Source organism: Camarhynchus parvulus, chromosome 2 (assembly GCF_901933205.1).
Source record: "Camarhynchus parvulus chromosome 2, STF_HiC, whole genome shotgun sequence".
Classification (NCBI taxonomy): Eukaryota; Metazoa; Chordata; class Aves; order Passeriformes; family Thraupidae; genus Camarhynchus; species Camarhynchus parvulus.
In genome coordinates, this window is record NC_044572.1 from 86,990,482 (window position 1) to 87,009,910 (window position 19,429).

The following is a 19,429-nucleotide window of genomic DNA, read 5'->3' on the forward strand; positions in this document are numbered from 1 at the left end:
TTTTTTTAATGCCAAACAAGTTATCATCATATATACTCATATATCAAACAGGCTAATTAATCACAAATGTAAAATCTACAAAGCATTATTAAAAAGGTGCCATAAATTTATGAGCAGAAAACCAATTCTCCAAAGTCACAAAAGCTGGTGTTAGAAATTCACAAAGCCTTTTAGAGAAGTATTAGGGAAAAGGTTTGATTCTAAATAGGAGCAGAAGAACTCCATAGGGTAAAACTGTTATGTCACCTTGTTAGCCATAATGACTTCAAAGATACATCCTGGTTCAAGCAAAATTTTTACTGCATTTGATCAAAAGCAAAATCAAATTCTGACAGAGAGCACAATTCCCTTCTTCCTTGCTATCATCCCAAAACACTTTATATTTTAAGAAAAATGCATTTCACAATGAGCACCACATTTTTTTTTAAGAAATGAATGTGTTGTAGCTCTCTAGCAGTTTATAAGGTTTATTTCATAAATCAGTAATTTGGTTTCTCTTCATACAGCGGGATGGAGTTTCCCAACAATACAGATTGGTTCTTGCTGTGATTTACATGTGCCTCTCTGTGGTAGGCATGTGGCTACACTGGGCCCATGATTTCTACTGGCTTCCAATGGCACTTGCAAAACAAAAGATGAAACATGGTTAGTTGGATCAGCCTACTTCCAAGTAAGAGAATCTATGGTACAATTACAAAATGCTTTGTATTTCTGGGTTTTATTCATTTCATTATGCTGAACATTTCTCAAAAGCATGCAAGATCCACTACTTCCCCTGCATGAGGAAAACACCTCCTTCTGTATTTATTTCCATACTGTATATTGCACCCTGGTATTTGGATACTCCAGGAGTGTGCAAATGAATAGAGGTGGGGCTGGCTGTATAACAGAAGCCACCTCTGCCAACTCTATTGCCTCTTCAAAGTTTTACCTATATTATTGCTTCTGTTTGGGTGATTATCCACTAATCCAAGTCAACAAACATGTTTTCAAGTGACTGGTTGTGCTCTACAAGCATTTATCAGGTGCACTGCTTTCAGCTTATCCCAGGTTCAGCAATTTAAGGTGAATCCCATGGTGAATCAAGATCAAAAGTGATCCCCTCAGGATAGCATTTGGATCGCTGATGCACAATTTTCAGTTTATTCTGACTATGATGAGGAATGAAACAACTTCAGTATTGAAAAAAAATCACCCAGAGGATTAGACTGCAAAATGATATACGCATGCCTTCTTAATGGTGGGACTTGGGAGTCAAAAAAATGAGCAAAACTTCCCTTTGCATCAAATACTGAAGAATTTGGCTGGCTGCAGTGATGGCTGGCAGAAAAACACAGCAAATGTCAGCTGCCACCTTGGATGTCCTGAGAGGTAACAAAACAGACTGCATGAAGCTTGCCAGCAGACACTTAACACTTCAGCAGAGAAGGGAAAGAGTAACTGGTTAGTTGAACCTTCTTACAGTTACCCTTTAATTTGTCCACAGCTGTTGTCTTGAAAAACAGTTATAAAAGTTGTCAGAATTAATTTCTATCACTTAAATGAAAGGACTTTGCCTTTCAGACACAGTGAACAGCTGAGCCCTATGCAGTTCTTCTCAATGACCTCTGACCTCTCACCTCTGCAGGACAGGGTGGCACTGGGAGCTGAGAGGAAGGAAAAGACTTGTTCACTGTCTTGATCCCTGTTCAGGCTTACAAGTCCCCTGTCAGGAGCTGCAACAGGTATGCCAGCTGCAGAAGCCATTCTCATGGTGCAAACAACCCATTAGGAATTAGATGAAGATCCCATCACTTCCAAAGTACCTAATCTGAAATCCATCATTGCTATTTGAAAGAGTGCTTGTTCAGGAAATTCTCCCATAAGTGGCCCTGGAAATTCTCCCATAAGTGGCCCTGGTTGGAGATCTCTAAACATCACAAAAATGCAGAAGCAGCATAGCAAAATGTTTAAACAAAATGTGTTTTTGACAGGGTGATACTTCAGTCCACTTACCACATTAAAGTAATCATGGGCAGATGGCCAGAGTCCTCATGTGTGGAGCCAATGAGCATGTGCCAGACTACAAGGTGAGCTTGCACATAAAGACTGTGCTCTTCTCAGCACAGACCAGGCCCTGAGTGATTTCTCAGCACTATGAAGAGCTTCGGTGGAATAAGCCAGCACTTGTCAGTATATTCTTTCTTTCTAGGCTGACAGAAACGATCATGATAAAGAGATTGCTTCAGGCAGATCGGCTTTATTTGCCAAAGGATTCTCAAGCTGCTGCATACCCACCACCCAGCCTCAGGATTTTGTCTCAGCTCTAGCTCTTGGGACCCTAGCTTTCATCCCTAGCTTTCTGCCTCTATTTTCCATTCCTTGCTTCCTTCCCTTCCCCTCAGCACACACAAACCCAGAATGCACCTGAGGACCCAAACCATGTCAGTATACTCTGCATGTAGAGTATAAGCATGCACAGAGTTGTCCCAGAGATCTCTAGCCACAGCGTCAAGAATAAAGAAACCTGCTGTGGCTAAGTGCAATGTAAAATAGACTACAAAAGTGCGAGTGCTGTTTTGGGATTGTTAAATTATTCAAGCAGCAGAGGCAAGAGTCACTAAAACTTGTCAGGGACAAAGTTGTGTCATCTGGATTTCCAAAGTTTTGAAAATGCATTTGGAAATGAACAACATACAACACCTAATGCTCTAGATATTTCACACTGCTAGACTAAGATGCAGATACCCAATTTACAGATAACACAATAGCTCCTTTTCCCTTAGTCATAAATTCCAGGATGATCAGATTCTGAATAGCACTCCCAGATACAAAAGAAAAATAGGGCAGATGATGAATATTTTATCGCTGAATTCTTGCTATCCATAATCATATTATTTTATTATCTCATGCTGTGCAGAAAAAAAAACCACATGGGAAATGAGGCTAGATTTGTGAATGATAATAGTAATTTTTCAAGCTGTTTGATACAAGAATGAAAATACAATAAACAGGATTTTAAAAGTTGAGATGGGAAGCTTGGCTACTGACATGAAATTGGAAAACATGGAAGTGATTTAAGGGTATTAAAGAAATGTAAAAGAGACTGCAGTACATTAATTTATATAGCAGGAACAACAAAATAAAGTACAAGGAACACCAGCAAAAGCTGTATCTATTAAGAAAAATGTCAACCATTTTGACAGTCTTGGGAAGGAAAGATGGGGATTCCTCTTACATGTTTCCACTTAAGTTTCACCTTGACTTCAAAAAAGCTATTTTCTTGGTACACCGCTCTTGGATTATGTGTGAATAGGGAATACCTTCTGCTAGTGGCACTCAGACACACATATTCAAATCCTCTTTTCCAACGACATTTGCTAGAGTTCAAGTTTCCTTATGAATTACCACATGAAATGACATGTTTTATTTTATTCAAGCCAAATACTAATCACAGACTGTAAAGAACATTTTTAAAAAAGAAGAAAATTAAAAATAGAACCTTTTGGAATTACAAAGACACCTCTAAAGAAACAATGCAGATGGAGCTTGGGAGAAGTGCACAAAATCAATCACAGAAGTACACAGGCTGGAAAGGACCCTTGGGAATCTCAAATCCAGCCTCCAGCATAAAGCATGTCCAGCTGGAGCAGGATGCTCAGGGCTTGCACCAGTTGGGTTTGAATGCCTACAAGGACAGAGGTTCCTTACTGCAATATGGCAGGGATAAAACCTGACTAGAGCTGCTGTTCATGTGACAAATAATGACCCAAATGTTTCAGCCACTAGCAAAGAAATGGAAATGCGGCCCACTGATAAGGTAATAACATTAACTCTGGCTATGGTGACCTGGCATTTCATTTGAAGCGTAGTAGTTCTGTTCCTAACTGCTCTGTCTGCCTGTATTTCATTATTGGGAAAACACAACAAAGCAAAACCCATGGCAGCTAAGAGAAAAAAAAAAAAGAAAAAGGTGATATAGCTTGAATCACATTGATTGAGAATGTCAATGCAAAACATTGTTTTTACTCTTCAAGAAATTTGTCCTCATTCCTGACCTACGTTTGAAAACATCAAGCTTCCCCAGCCAGAACTTTAAGACTTCACAGTTATGGACTGCATCAGTAATGCCCTAAACATGAACTTTTAAATATTGGCTTTTCAAATAACAACCAAAGAATCAGACGATGCCAAGTATAAATATTGACCTATGAACAATGACTTAGACTGTCTGCATGACACTTTTGTGTTTAATGGGAGCTAGTATCCAGCTGTCAGTTTTGATTATTTTAGTTTTAATCCCTCATACCAAAGATTCCACATTGTGTACCCAGCCTTAGAAGTCAATTTCCTTTGTTTCTAACTCTGTAGTAGAAGACAGTTAAAGCAGGCCCTACTTCTGAACTCAGTAAAAAAGCCCTTGAAACAGTGGGAACCTCAGATACATGAAAGATTTATAATTAGTCAACTTTTGAAAACTCTTGAAAAAGATCAGAAATAGAGTACCCCTCCAGGTTCCCACATACCTTTCCCTTCCTAATTAAAGAAAGTATAAAAGCGGAACTGAGATCTAAAACACATTTCAGATGTTTTCATCTGCTATGCAATCTCAGGAGTCATGTATCAATTACCTCTAGAAAAGCTGCTTGGAAACTAGAGCCTGCCCAGGTGAAATTAAAGGGAGTTTTATCCTTGGCTCGCAGATGATGCAGGAGCACCCTGGGATTCCATGATTTCTATGCCCTGTTATCCTGAATTTCAGTGAGAGTTGCACTTCAAAGTCTTTTTGGTTTGAAAAATCAGAAACAGAGGTCTGAATGACAATGTTTCCCTATTCTTTTTATTTCTATATTAAAAGATTAACTGGACATTCACTGTACCAACATCCAATTCAGAAATAATGCACGGTCTCATCTAAAAAGAGCCAGGTGAATGCAGTCAGCCTCTGCAGAACCCCCCAGCAGCATTCAGGGGTGCAAACACATGAATCATCATTTTGCACACAGTGAAAGGTCAGATATCCACATCATGGGAGATGCAGGGCATCGTGCTTCTGAATACACATCCATAAACAACTGAAAGGAATGAAGGGCTTTTTTTACCACTTCCTCTTTTCACCTCTAGCCTTTCCCAAGGGCTATAATTTTATATATATCTATTTATCAATATATATGTCATATTTGTTAGAATACTGTGTGATAAAGCCCTGGCAGGAAGAGTGAGGCTAGAGAGTTGGTTAAGATTCAAGGGTCATCTATTCCAAGCTTAGGAATGATGCATCTTAATAAAGAGGAAGTCAGGCAAAAATGGCAGGAGGCCGGCATGGATAACAAGGAGTCTCTGAATAAACCGAAACGCAGAAAGGAAGCCTGCAGGGGGTGGAAGCAAAAACAGGTAACCTGGAAGGAATACAGAGGGGTTGTCTGAGCCGCTATACATCAGGCTAGTAATGGTAGAGCCCTGAGAGAATTAAATTTTGACAGAGACATCAAAGGAAGCAAGAAAAACTGTACATTAGTAGTAAAAGGAAGACTGTGGGCTCTCTCCAGAAGGGATCAGGACACCTGGTTACCCAGGATATGGAGAAGGCTTTTATTCAATGACTTTTTTGCCTCTGTCTTGACCAGCAAGTGCTCCAGCCACAGTGCCCAAGTCACAGAATGAAAAGGCAAGAACTGGAGGAATGAGGAAAACTGTAGGAAAAGAACAGATTTGAGACCATCCAAGGAACCTAAGGAAGGTGACTAAGTCCATGACATCCAATGAGATGCATCTGTGGGTCCTGAAGGAACTGGTGGATGAAGTGGCTAAGCCACTTTCCATTATATTTTAGAAGTCATGGAGGCCAGGTGAAGTTCCCACTGACTGGAATCCCCACTTTTAAAAAGGGATAAAAGGAATACCTGAGGAGCTACATGTTGGTTAGTCTCACCTTGGTGCTCAGCCAGATCATGGAGCAATCACACTGGAAATTATGCTAAGGCCCATGTTAAATAAGAAGGTGATTTCTGCCAGCCAACATGGTTTCACCAAGGGCAAACCATGTCCAACATATTTGGTGGCCTATTACGATGGTGCTACAGCTTTGGTGAATAAGGGACAAGCAAGTGACATCACCTACCTGGACTTTTGGAAAGCACTTGACACTGTCTTGCATGACACCCTTGCTCCTAAACTTAACAGGCATGGGTTTGACCACTCAGTGGCTAGACAATGATATGCAAAGAGCTGCCACCAATAGCTTGATGTCCTAGCGGAAAGCCGTGAAAAGAGGTGTTCCTCAGGGGTTGATATGGGGACTGGCACTGTTCACCTTTGTCAACGATGTAGGCAGTGGAATTGAGTGCAGTCTCCGTAAGTTTGCCAGTGTCACCAAGCAGTGTGTTGCAGTTGACACACTGGAGGAAAAGGATGCCAGAGGGCCCTTGGCAGGCTTGAGAGGTGGACCTGTGTGAATATCATAAATCTCAACAATGCCAGAAGGTCCTGCACATGGGTCAGGGCAATCCCAAACACAAATACAAGCTGGGTGGAGAGTGAACTGACATCAGCCCTGGGGAGAAGGACTTGGATGTGTTGATTGATGAGAAGCTCAACATGACCCAGCAATGCGTCATGCGTGCTGGCAGCCCAGAAAGCCAACCATGTCCTGGGATTCATCCAGAGCAGCGTGGCCAGAAGGTTGAGGAGGGGATACTGCTCCTCTGCTCTGCTCTCATGAGACCCCCACCCGGAGTGCTGGATCCAGCTCTGAGGCACCCAACATAGAAAGGAAATGGACCTGTTTGAGTGAGTCCAGAAGAGGGTCATGAAAATGCTCAGAGGACTGGAGTACCTCTCTTACAAAGACAGGCTGAGAGAGCTGGGGCTGTTCAGCATGGAAAAGAGAAGGTTCAGGGAAGACCTTACAGCAGTCTCCCTTACCTGAAGGAGGCCTGCAAGAGATCTGGAGAGAGACTTTTTACAAGGGTGTATACTGACAGGACAAAGGGAAATTCAAATGGAAAGGGGGAAGGTTTAGATTAGATATGAGAAAGAATTTTTTTACTGTGAGAGTAGTGAGGCAGTGGAAAAGGTTGCCCAGAGAAGTTCCTCAATGCCTCATCCCTGCAAGTGTTCAAGGCCAGGCTGGAGTGGCCTCTGAGTAATCTGGTCTAGTGGAAGGTGTCTGGGCCCACAGCAGGGGGCATGGAACCAGACAATCTTTAAGGTCCCTTCCAACACAAACTCTTCTATGATCCTGTGACGAAATGCTGATCTCTAGCATTTCCTTTGTGCAGATGTGAGACAGGAAGACCCTTAACTGCAAGTTGTTGCTGACATGAAGGAGAGGGGCAGAGAGACCAAGCATCACTAAGAGTGGCACTTCAGCATGTTCAGGAACTAGTGAAGCTTACCTTACTTCAGTGTGTTCAGGAACTTAAGGTGAAGCTTACCTTATTGCCCTGCATTTTCTTATGTATGTATGTTTGACCCCCTTTAGGTGTTCTCTATTTTCTGTAGCAGAGCTTCAGAGCTACATCAGAACCTCAGCCAAGGAATAAGAGCATCGCAAGTATTCGTTGTGGGCAATGTATTTTACAGGACTTGTTATTCTGATAAAGCTTGTCTTGAAGGTAAAGCACTGCACATTTCCAGTGAAATACTTAGAACTAACTTTGCAATTTCACTGAGGGTAGTTACACTGTGTGATCAACCTTGCTCTGGCTGCTCTGCGTGAGGAGCTTCAAAACCAATCAAGTTTCCACTGAGGTACCTTAAATACAATTAAAAAATGCATGGATTGACCTTTATGTCACTGAATGAAGCCTAAAATGTCACAGAATGAAGCCTTATATTTTTAGCAGTTTTGGCAAACTAGATCAGGAAAGGGAGGTAGATATTTCAGATTATATTCTTTAGCTAGGAAAAAAGATTAATAAGACAAACTGAGTCAGATGTGAGATACCTATCCAACTGCATAAAAAGAACATGCACCACAGCCCAGTGCATATGCCAAGCCTGAGACATTTGTCTGATGCAAATAGTATCGGCAAAAAATCAAAAGCAAAAAAATTGTTTTGTTAAACAAAGTCTTACCTTTCTGCTATGGATTTCCTGGGGGAATAAAAATCCTCTCCTGCAAGGTAGGCAGCTGCAGTTCCACCTCCAAAATAAGTTTTCCTCAAGAGCGGAGCAATCCTGTTGTTTACCAATAATGCTCCTAAACCAGTTGGGAATCCAAAGATTTTATAAAATGAGATGGGGATAAAGTCAGCTGGGTGAACTCCCAGGTCTAATGGAGAAGTGCTCAAATACGAGGCTGCATCTAGTAGAACAAACCACTTCCCTGGTAGTTTGATGGGGCAGAGTCTTCCAGATTTTATGTCCTGTATCCATGAAAGGGGATATTTGGTACCAGAGAAATTGCTCTGAGCTGGGTAAGAGAATAGATGAGGTGTTGTGCAGTTTTGTTCTTCAGCTGGTAACCTGCTTTTTGCTACCAAAATTTCCTTTGGTTTTATTGGAACAGACAAGACATTCATTGAAGCAGTTATGCCTCTCATACCAACCACAGATGTGTGGCTATCAGTTAGGTAACAAAATCGACTGCTGGGCTGCTTTGTGCCTTCAGGTATCCAAGGGAATGATTCTGCTATCAGTTTGAGTGCAGCTGTGCATCCAGATGTGAAAATGATGGTATAATCCTCAGCAGTAGTGTGAAAGTGTTGCAATATTCTGAAAAATAAAAAGAAAAATATCTATTTATTTTCTGATTTTTGTCTTTTATTGCTGTGTGATGTATTTTGGCATTCCTCACCATAAATTCTACTCTGACATCAGATATGAATAGAAGTAGACAAGTTTTGCCAAACAGTACAATAAACTTCAACAAGGGTACCTGAATCATTCTGCCCACAAGAGACTCTTTTCAGTGCTGAAGTGAACGTGGCTGTGTTCTTAAGAAGCCAATTTGCCTGGCTCCAAATAGAATGGCCAGTCTGGTCCCTCAGTGGGATCAGAATCAAGCCTGTATATAATTAAAATTACACTGTCCTTCAGAGAGACCAGTTTTATTTGCAAACTGTGAGGGTTTTCAGTTTACAAAATATTTAGAGCAAACAAAATATGTTTCAGTTAAGATAATCTACTTAAGTAGTGGACATCCAAATTAAGGGTCACAGTATTCAACAGGGAAACCTTAGCAAACAGCTTTGCTCCTTGCTTGTGTTATTAACAATAGAAACAGAAGGCAGCAAGAAGCAACCACACATTTCCATGGGCCTTATGCACATAAAGCTGTAATCTCTGTACTCCACAAAGGTAGCCCAAACCAGAAGAAATCTGATGTTTTCCAATGAGCCAGACTATGAAAGCAAACTGGTCTTGGGAGGCATGTCTGTGCTAGACATTCTTTGATGTCTTGACAGCACCTTGCTGGCTCTAAACTACCTTTTGTGAACACCATCTAACACAGATGTGGTACCCATGCTAGGCTGTGCATCTACTAGAGCTTTGCAGTGTGCAAGATGAATCTTTTCAGAGGTTGAGGAACAGCTTCAATTCAGTCATCTTTCTCACCTTTTTCACCTGATGGACTTTCTCTGAATTAACTTTATAAAACTCCTACAAAAATAAACAGAAAGTGTAACAAACATCTGAGAGACATCCACTTTAGTGAATAAAGCAAAACAAAGAAAATTGAACCAGAGCATACATGTTACTGCTCAGAAATGCTTTCCAAGCAGCTGGCATTTGATCTGTTGAATTCCAAGATAAAGACCATCATTTAGAGTCTATGAACTCTGGTTCCCAATGTGTATCATTAAAAGTTTGCATGTTTTATACAACAGGATATTCCCTTGCTAGAAGAGGAAGAAAATGAAGATTGTAGTGCATTTAAATATAAGTTGCACAAAAGATTTATGTGACAAATTCAAGTTAAAAATCCTGAAACATAGGACAGTGGTGAAATTCGTTAAAATTTTATTCATCCAGTCTAAAACACAAATGCTACAGGCAAATGGTTTTAGAGCTGGGTGGTGGGTGCAACAGTCAAATATTAAACCCTGGAAAAGAAACAATTGCGATGGCTTTGATGATTTGCACTAAAAAAAACTACCCTTAAAAGGCCTAATGAAATGATATTATGAATACTTTTCTCAGCTGAAGAAAACTCTTAAGGTACTGCAAAGTACAGGATGCAACAGATGGATTCATAGGCCCAAATGAGACTTGACTTTCTACAGAACTTAAATTTTTGAAAACTGATGCAAATGGTAGGTATTTTATGTCTTCTGGAAATGAAGAAAAAACTGCAACTCTTCTAAAGAAGCAGGTCATGGATTTAGGCTTTAAACATTCCAAGAAACCATTCAAAGAATTCATAAGAATCTCCCTGAAACAGACGTGCCAGGGGATAGTTGCTGCAAGCATTCTCAGGACATAATTTTTAAAGACCGTCTTCATAGAAACCAAATTTTCCACTAGAGTTTAGAAACCACATAAGGGCTGAAGACAGGAACAGACTTTTTTGTATTGGGTATTGAGGTGACAGCCTGCCTCATTCATTGCTGCAACCTGAATCACTCCCCTTTCCCCCTGCACAGAGCTGTGCAGCCTTTCCCTCCACTTCCTGCTTTGCAGCCTGGAGCACGTGTATGTCACATAGGACACCTGAAATCCTTAACCCAGGTGGCTCCAGGGCTAACTCTCAGAACCATGCCCTGAATTTCAGTCCTGATATCATTCTGCCTTTATTCTTCTTTCCTTATATTTACCCAGATACAGAAAAGGTGGAAAGCAGAAAAAGCAAAAGTCCTAATTTAGTCTTCAGGGACAGAGAAGGAAAGCATTATACTTCTGTTTTTAAGGGAAAGGAATGGTGGAAAGTGGATTAGAAAAGAAGTTAGGTCTTTGTGGTTATGGGCATCATTTTTTATGCATTATCTGATGTGGCTTATTTTTGTATGCCCTACAGTCATATAGGACAGATTTTGGAATCATCACACTGATATAAACAAAACTGCAAAAAGGTTGTGCAATTCTGAGAAAAATCAACTACAACAACAACAAAGTATCCAACTTGGTCAATTTTACCTCTTGAGCTATAGGACAATTATGTGTTCACATGTATGTGTACACACAGAATACATTTTGAGTGAAAAACTTGGTGATAGGAGCAAGTTCTTGATACGTAACATCTTTTCATAAGAGTCAGCTAACAAGAGCAACAACAAAAAGCAAGCTGAAGGCTGTTATCAAGTCTGCTCCTCTTTTACTCTCAAAATTTCTCTGTTCTTCTCCCCACCTAGCCTCTTTGTGCCACATGGGCTCAATGCAAGGTGAGACAGACTGGGTAAAAAGTGAAATTTTGCATAAGGATAGCACCTGGAGTTCTCCACTGGAATTGTACTTGCTTACCACAGTATTTAATTTGACCAAAAAACTATAAATGGGTATAGCTGGAATGCAACAATGGTGGAATGGGATTTAATAACGGGATGCTGTCATCCAACCACGAAAATCAGAGCCAGTGAGTACTTTTATTAAACATTTTCAGAATTCTACAAAACAATAAATACTATTTTGGATTGTTTAGGCTCACAAATAGTGACAGCTCTATGTTTAATTCATAAATGAGTGAGACAAAGCTCATTGGTATTTTAAGTATATTTAGTTTTAGTTCATTCAAATTCAGAAATAGCAGAACAGTTCTGAAATAAAATCTCTGACACAACACTGTTGTATTATCTATTCAGTTCAGTACCAAAAATTGACTTTCACATGAAAAAAAAATCAAGCTTTATGGCTAATTTTTAGAAGTCTCCAAATAAATTAGAGGCTTTGGTTTTTTTTAAAGCTATTTCAGTTCCTAGAGTTAGAGAAGCAACCAACTTACATTTCTAATTTACTTAGATAGGAAATAGATGCTTTGGTGAGTCAAATTAGCTACCTATTGAATTTTGAGTCTCCAAATGCCTTATAAAATTGCTATGACTCCAGTACTAGCAAAAGAGGTGGAATTTTTCTGGTCAGACTTACATTTTGATTGAACCATTTCTAACCTTGAAAAAAAAATAAGGCAATAGCAATAAGTTCAGGGAATTTTCTTCTCCAGAATGACTTCTGACATGCAGACCAGAAAAGCTGCAAGAACCTCAGAATAAGGTTTATAAAACGAATACCACAAACTCTTGAACTAGAGCAGCACTGCCAAGACAAAATCAGCGTACTCAGGGATAAAAAACTGCAGTATGTCTCAATGACTTCTGCAGCCCACAGTCCTACATCCTCTGTTTTGACATGGATATTGGGAAGCACTGGCTATTACACACAAAATTCCTAATGCTGCCTGTCTTTGTGCAAGACATTCCCCATTACAGTGAAATGCAGTACACCTTTATTACACTCCAGAAAGATTTATAGCCGTATATAAGGTCGCCGTTGGCAGCAGGACTAAATGCTTGCAGTGGAAAACTGATAACTTGATCTACTACAGCTGACAGCTGCAAAGAGCAGTAACATTTTATAGTATTACAAATTCCCACTTTTCAAAGGACTCTTTGGAAGAAACGACTAAGAGGGTAATTGTTTCATGAAACCTATGGATACTACTGTGCCATCACTTGTGACAGGGCAGAAAGGCTGAGGAACCAGTCCCTTACCGCCAGGCTGGAAAGCTGAGGGAGGAAGCTGCAAGCTCCATCTTTGCAGGATATTGAAGGCCCACCATGAGCAGCCACCTCTCCTCCTTGTCTTCTCAATGTCTCCAGGAGCACAGATTGTGACATAGATCATGCAACCTGTCCAGAGAGAAGGCACTGAAAATGCCCTCAACTTGACCACACTTCCCTCTGTGTGCTTCTATTCTGAGACCTCTACTAGCTGGTGTATAATCATTTCTAAAAGTTGCCAGGAGAGTTTTGTATCTTTACAACAAGAGCTGAGCCAAAATGCCTTTCCTCTTCAAAGCACACATTGGCAAAGAAAGTCAATTTTCAACCCAACCAAGCCTGCTGTCTTATTTTATACACTTCATACACACAAAATTAGTAATGAGTTTTATACTTAAAGATTTCTATAATCAAGTCACATATTTAGATGGAATAGTCACATTATCTAACTTATCTAATCCAAAAGCCCAAACTAATAATTTAATTAGAACTATCACTCCATAGTGCCACTGGCAGCTCTGCAGAAGGTAAAGAACACTATTTGTTCAGCTACCCTTGGGACACAGTGACACCCAAAGTCAGATGAAAGAGATGCTCTCCAAAACTGCTGCCTGGCTGCCCTTCCCTCATGCAAGAAGCCCCATGTTCCTCCTTGCCATCAGCTCTTTGTAGCTTTCAACAGATCAGTAGCAAACAAACTTATTCCCATACTACACCATTTCCATTACAGCCTCCCAAAATTCAGTTCATTGACATGGCTTTTATTCCATGCTGCTAGGCTTAAAATACTTCTAAAATATGTTATACATCAGTTTCTCTCTATACAAATCTATCTTTTGAAAACAGCTGTAAAAAGCTGAAAAACAACTTACATTGTTAGGTTTTCTTCCCTCCATACTTTAATTCCAATTGATGCAAACATTTCTATCTCTAGTTAGCAATATCAAATCTGGCCAAGGAGTTTGTAGTTTATATGATTTATATTTGTATTCACAATTTTATTTATATTGTATGAGTTTCATAAATGTGAGTACAATGATTCTCTAGTCAGTAGCTGATCTATATAAAAAACCCTTATAAAAATTTACATATGGCCATTTCAATAGGAGATTCAGACTCAAAGACAGAAGCATAGTTACCTATTCAAGTTTAGGTAGTACTTCATAAAGGAAACTTTTCAGCTGCACATTTACATCTATTTTTTTTTTTTAATTTTAGCATTTTTTTCAGTGTCATGCTACCCAGATTCACAAACCCAGTTTAGACAGATGCTTACCTTGGGCCTTAGATATATCATCATATTGTTTTCTGCTTTATGGAAACTCTGAAAAAATGTAACGTGCTATTGTTTAATGAATAGGTTTTGTAAGAATTAAATTTAAAAATTACTTCAAAGTCAGAAAATATTTTTGTTTTATTTTGTTTAAATGTATTTTTCTAAATTTAAATTCTGTAACTGGCATTTTAAGCCTTTCTGCACAGAAGTGCAAGTTGAAATAGACAGTGGCTGAATCTATATTTCTGGGTAAGAGTGTTTTAACATTCCCCATTTATTAATCAAGAGTCAGATGCAGCTAGCAAAGTCAATGGAAAAACTCCCACCAACTTCAGTGAGAGCTCCTAAGGTCTTGTAAACTCCTGTACCTGTTACAGGCACTTTCAAGCTTAACCCCTGCTTTCAGACTTAACTTCACATGCAGCTGTACATATTTTCCTCTCTACATATACAGAGAAAAAAGGAAAAGAAAGTGTGGCTATCCTCATTCAAGCCATCACAGAAGGATACCACAGAAAATGTTCCAGTTTACGAATTAAGACAGGCTTTGCAGGTAGGAAATATTTTATATCTTATTTCATCAAGACAAGGTCTAAATCCAGTATGTCACAGCACCAAGTTATATTCTTATTGTCAATTCTGAATTCAAATAAAAGCAAACTGAAATCTATAAATTCTTTAAAGAATCAAATATATTCAAGTAAGAAAAAATTTACCTAGCCTGTCTCCCTTCAGCAAAACATAACTTAATGGAAAAAATCCCTTCTAAAGGTTTAGGTTTGGTGGTTTTTTTTTTTTTGGTTGGTTGGTTTGTTTGTTTATTTCTTCTTACAGCAATGTTTTCATCAGAAATCTATAGCATATAATCTGCAACCTGGGCAGCTAATCCAGTGGAGATCCACCAAAGTGAAGGATTTCCCCACGGATTAACAACAGCATGAGAATGAGCAGTGGGATAAATAATCTTTTACAGTTCTCTCTCAAAGTTTCCTCACTCAGCCCCCTTTTCTGTTTCAGTTTTCTTTCTCATTCTGACAGTGCACAAATTTAGATTTTTCAGAGTACATGCTAACTGTGAAATACCGGCACACTGCCTTGTTTATCCTCAGTAGTTACATACACATAAACTTCTTTTCTGACCATTTTACTTGAAAGGCACTCATTCTGAACCCAGTTTCATCTCATTACTGCTTGTAGAAGAGTGATTAGCATCCTACCCATCAACATGACTGCTGTTTATTTGCTCCCTGGAGACAAAAAACATTATTAGATGGAATGCACCTCATAAGTTTCACTTGGCATGGGCAGGTGATGAAAAAATCCCCCCTTCTATTGGAAAGCATTACTTTCTGTAGGCATTCACACCCAGCCATCTGAATTGAAGCATTATAATCCCTTACACTCATTTGCCTGTCCAGTTCACTGGAGACACACTGTGGAAACACCAATTTGGTCACAAAGGGTCATAGTCAATCCTCACCCAACAAATCCCTCTCCAGCTGCGCCAAGCTGGCAGCTCAGTAGAATGCCTGGAGTTTCCCTCACACAACAGTTTTAGAAGAGCAGGGCCTCTTTAGTGCCCACAAAACATCTTCCTGCAGGAAAAGATGCTTTGATGAACAAAGCCTATGAGAAGCACACACCCTGACTGAGAGGTGTTGACCCTCATTACTCATTTCAAAGTGCACATCCAGAAGGTGTTCAGTGTCACACCTGGCACCCTGTCAGAGTAAGCTACAAATAAGGGTGGTATTATGGCTCTGCATGTAATCAAAAGAGCAAAACAGTCAGAAGGACTCATAAAATCCACAAAATCCGATGCTGCAAGTGCCCTGTTGGTACAGTTTGTTCTAACACACAACTGTATGTCCTCTCACTGACAGAAATCTCTAATGCCTGTAACTTTCTAAAAGTGGCAGAAACCCCTGGCTAACTGTTTTCTTTGAAATTAACTGTTATTTTTCTGTGTAGAGAGGGAAGATCAATAGCTATATGATTTTAAAATCACTTTGTGGCTATTTTTTCTGAGTAAGACCAGCCAGATCTGTTTACTTCAGGACTTGAACAAGTGCCAAAGATTAGTAAAAACACCCATGAAAACCTAGTATTTTCATTAATTACAACACAAATGACTGAAAATTTAACCATAGGTTCTTTAATGGAAAATTCACCACCTGGTATTCAAGTAACCAGGAAAGAAATGTAAAAAAATAACCCATATTTTAGGCAACCATTTAAGGAGGACTAGCCATAAACATCAAAAAAGTCATGAAAAAACATTTCAAACTGTATTTGCACAAACTAATTGCCCAACTGAAAAAATAAAAATTAAAATGAATCAGGTTTTAAATCATTCATGTCTTAGAATTCAAGCTATTTCTGCAGCAAATCTTAGGAGTCACTAGGAGGAAGCAAAGTTAAAAACAAACACAGGAAGGCTTTGTGCATGGACTAGCACATCACCTCAGCTGGTGGTCTAGGCAATTCCACCACAAGATCTTTTCAACATAATATTTTCTTCATAAGTTACACCAAACACCTGAAATCACTGTATTTTCCTCTTACCTAGCACAGACCATAAATTTCATATTTAGGCATCCCCCGAACAGAAACAAACACAACAAGATTTGCTTCAATGGTGAACATTCAAGACAGCACAATACCAGCCAGAGGTGCATTTCTACCACGAATATGTGCAATATCCTATAAACAGGCTACAGGAACAAATTAAAGGGTGTGCATATGGAAATTCTTATCACCGTAAGACATCTACACTGTGGAGACCAGAGCAAATCCCTCTTTAGTGCCACCCAAAGACCACAGGCTCTGCATCAAGAAGCTCATCTGACCTAAGCCAGAGGTCTGCCTTAGGCTAGGGTGTCTCACCTTGGACATTTCCAAATCCTTCCACTGTATGCCAAAGGCATCAAAATACCTTGTGCACCATACACAGCTATGCTCACCCAGCTTAACCTCAGTATCTTTGGAAGTGCAAACATCCCTGTTCCCAATCTTACTTAGTAAGCTCTGATCTCTGACATTTCCACATGTTCTGAGCTCCTGCTGGGAGACTCAGCGTTGCAGTGCTGAATTAATGCTCCTGCTGCCAGCAAGCATCACTGCCACAAGGCCTGCATACCTGCCACAGAGATATTTGCTGGTAACTGGTCAGAAGTTACTGCACATTTTCTTTTCTGATTCTTGGAAACTGGAGCATAACTCTTGGCTATTTTCAGCAGCACAACAAATAAGAATTTGTAAAGGTTTTTTCAGGAAAAAAAACCAACGCGCTTAGGTGTTCTCATGGTTCCATACTCTCAAGTTTTCACAGCGGCTAACCTTTTAAGTAATGTCAGATAAGAAATTAAATACTCTTCACTGTGCTAAAAAAACCTTATAAGCTAGCCTCTTTTTTTCCTTAAATAACATACCATTGTTTTCAGTCTTTTTTAAACATTATTCTTTGTTTAACTTTCATTTAGTGGAATTGTTTCCAGATCAGATTTGGCCTTTAAACTGTGTACATCTGTGATCTCTTCAGACATGGTTTGTTTTTTCTTCTGTAGTAGTTTTGTAGCCATTTAAAAAACTACAACAATTTTTTCCTGAAACATATGTCACATACCCCAGACATTCTGACACTGGCCAATCTCTTTTTCCTGTAGGTGCCAGAGAATGGGCATGTGACAATGAGTCCATGACTGGTTTACAAAATGGATTTGCTGTCAAGTAAGCTTGACTTGCACGTTTCCTGATATTTTAGACTGTAAGCCATGAGTAATGAAGCACAGCTGCAAAAGTATAACCCAGCAGCTCTCACACTCTCCAGCAACAGTTTGGCTTATTCTGTGGTGTTTGAGTCACGCACAGGCATATGCTCACTGAGTCTGCCATTACTTATTTAGCCTTTTTAGGCTGGTGTTGCCTGGGACTAAGGTAGGTTTGAAATGCAGAAGGAGAGCAGGTGTGTAGACAAGCGTGTGCATCTCCCACATACCAGAGTTTCTCTACATCTGCTCCAAGCAAGTCCATCCCTGAGCCTCCTGAGGGCCAGGGATCTAAGCACAATAGCTGTGACAAGATGCATGGGTCCCCAGCACTCCCACATGGCTAACAATCTTCTTCCACCATCTTCCATCAGAAGGTTGAGGAGTCAATCACTCTGACTTGTGCTTATCAGAAAATGGATATACTTGAATCTGTAGCTTGTGAAGAATATAGCTGCTGACCTCCCTGGTAGGATTGATAATGGGACCTTGGAAAATGCTAAAGATAGATTCTGAAAATGTTAGGCTTTGTGTTTTCTCAGATCAGTGCATTCACGTAAGCAGTATGATAAATGATATAATTGTTAGATGTGATGATTGTTTAGTAATTAAATATAATTATTATATAATCATAGGAAGAATCATGAGAAACTACACTGGGAACTTAAGAGAGCTATGTTTAGCTAAAAATCTATGTATACAATAGAACAATATAAGTTTAATAATTAACATGTAAGTTATATAATGATAGAATATAAAAACCCGTTCCTCTTGAATGTATGGTGGGATCAGATCTGAGGCGAAAGCGCCCCTGATTCCCAGAGCTCTTAATAAAAGCACCTACATATAATTGCCTGTGTGATTATATGTCTCCGCACGCTAACAGGATGAGCCTCTTGTAAGACATCTTCCCAATGCTGACATCTATTTGATAGTTTCTACTCCAATTCCTGCTCTGAAACCAGGCCTTGATCCTAATCTTGAAACACATCAACTACAAATAAAGTATGATCACATCAGAGATCACATATGCATTGCCAATTCTTTAATATTAATACGTTTCTCTGGAGTAATTGCAAAACACAACACAAAAGGAAACAAAGACAAAACGCTTTCATGTCAAAACGAGTCAACTACATAAAATGTACCCATAGTGGTGATGAAGTACTCTGGTTCCAAATTCCAGAAGCTCAGAAATTGATTGTTTCCAGTATAAACCCTTGGAACCACTTCTACAATGTATTGTCACAGTGTGATTGATGGTCTAACTACAAAAAAGCATCAGACCCCCTTCCAGAGCTTTCTTGCTCAAAAGGCAAAAGAATTATGAAGAAAGGATAAATTTTTGCATTTCATAAAAGGCCTGTAGAGTGAGTTCACATTTACTTGAAAAATGTGGCCCAGAACTTTGGAGGTACTTAGGTGCTTAACAGGGAATTACATGATTTTGTGAATCTGGGTCTCAGTTACTATGGTGACAGCATTTGGTAAATGCTTACAAATATATAGGCCTTATTTCATCAAGGGTAGTTCTTCAAGTATTGTGCTTTTGTCTGGAAATTACTTTAGATGAAGATGTTGATCTGAAATCACCTCAGTCTGCTTTCAAAATACAGAGGACTTACATAAATCTATTTATGTATTTCAACAGTATTTTACTTTACATGGCATAGTATCCCAGCAAATTTGGACTTATCCTCAATAGCAGTCTGTACTTCATCTTGCTGTGGGGGAAAAGCCACAAGTGAAGC

The 19,429-nt window shown here is 39.5% G+C and overlaps 1 protein-coding gene across 1 annotated transcript in view; it reads right to left on the reverse strand.

Moving 5' to 3' along the window:
• Positions 1 to 19,429, reverse strand: part of MOCOS (molybdenum cofactor sulfurase) — a 206,378-nt gene that overhangs the window by 114,465 nt on the left and 72,484 nt on the right. Inside the window, exon 4 of the mRNA XM_030971831.1 lies at positions 8,059 to 8,697. Within this exon, the coding sequence (XP_030827691.1) occupies positions 8,059 to 8,697 (639 nt within the window). The remainder of the gene's footprint in view (positions 1 to 8,058; positions 8,698 to 19,429) is intronic.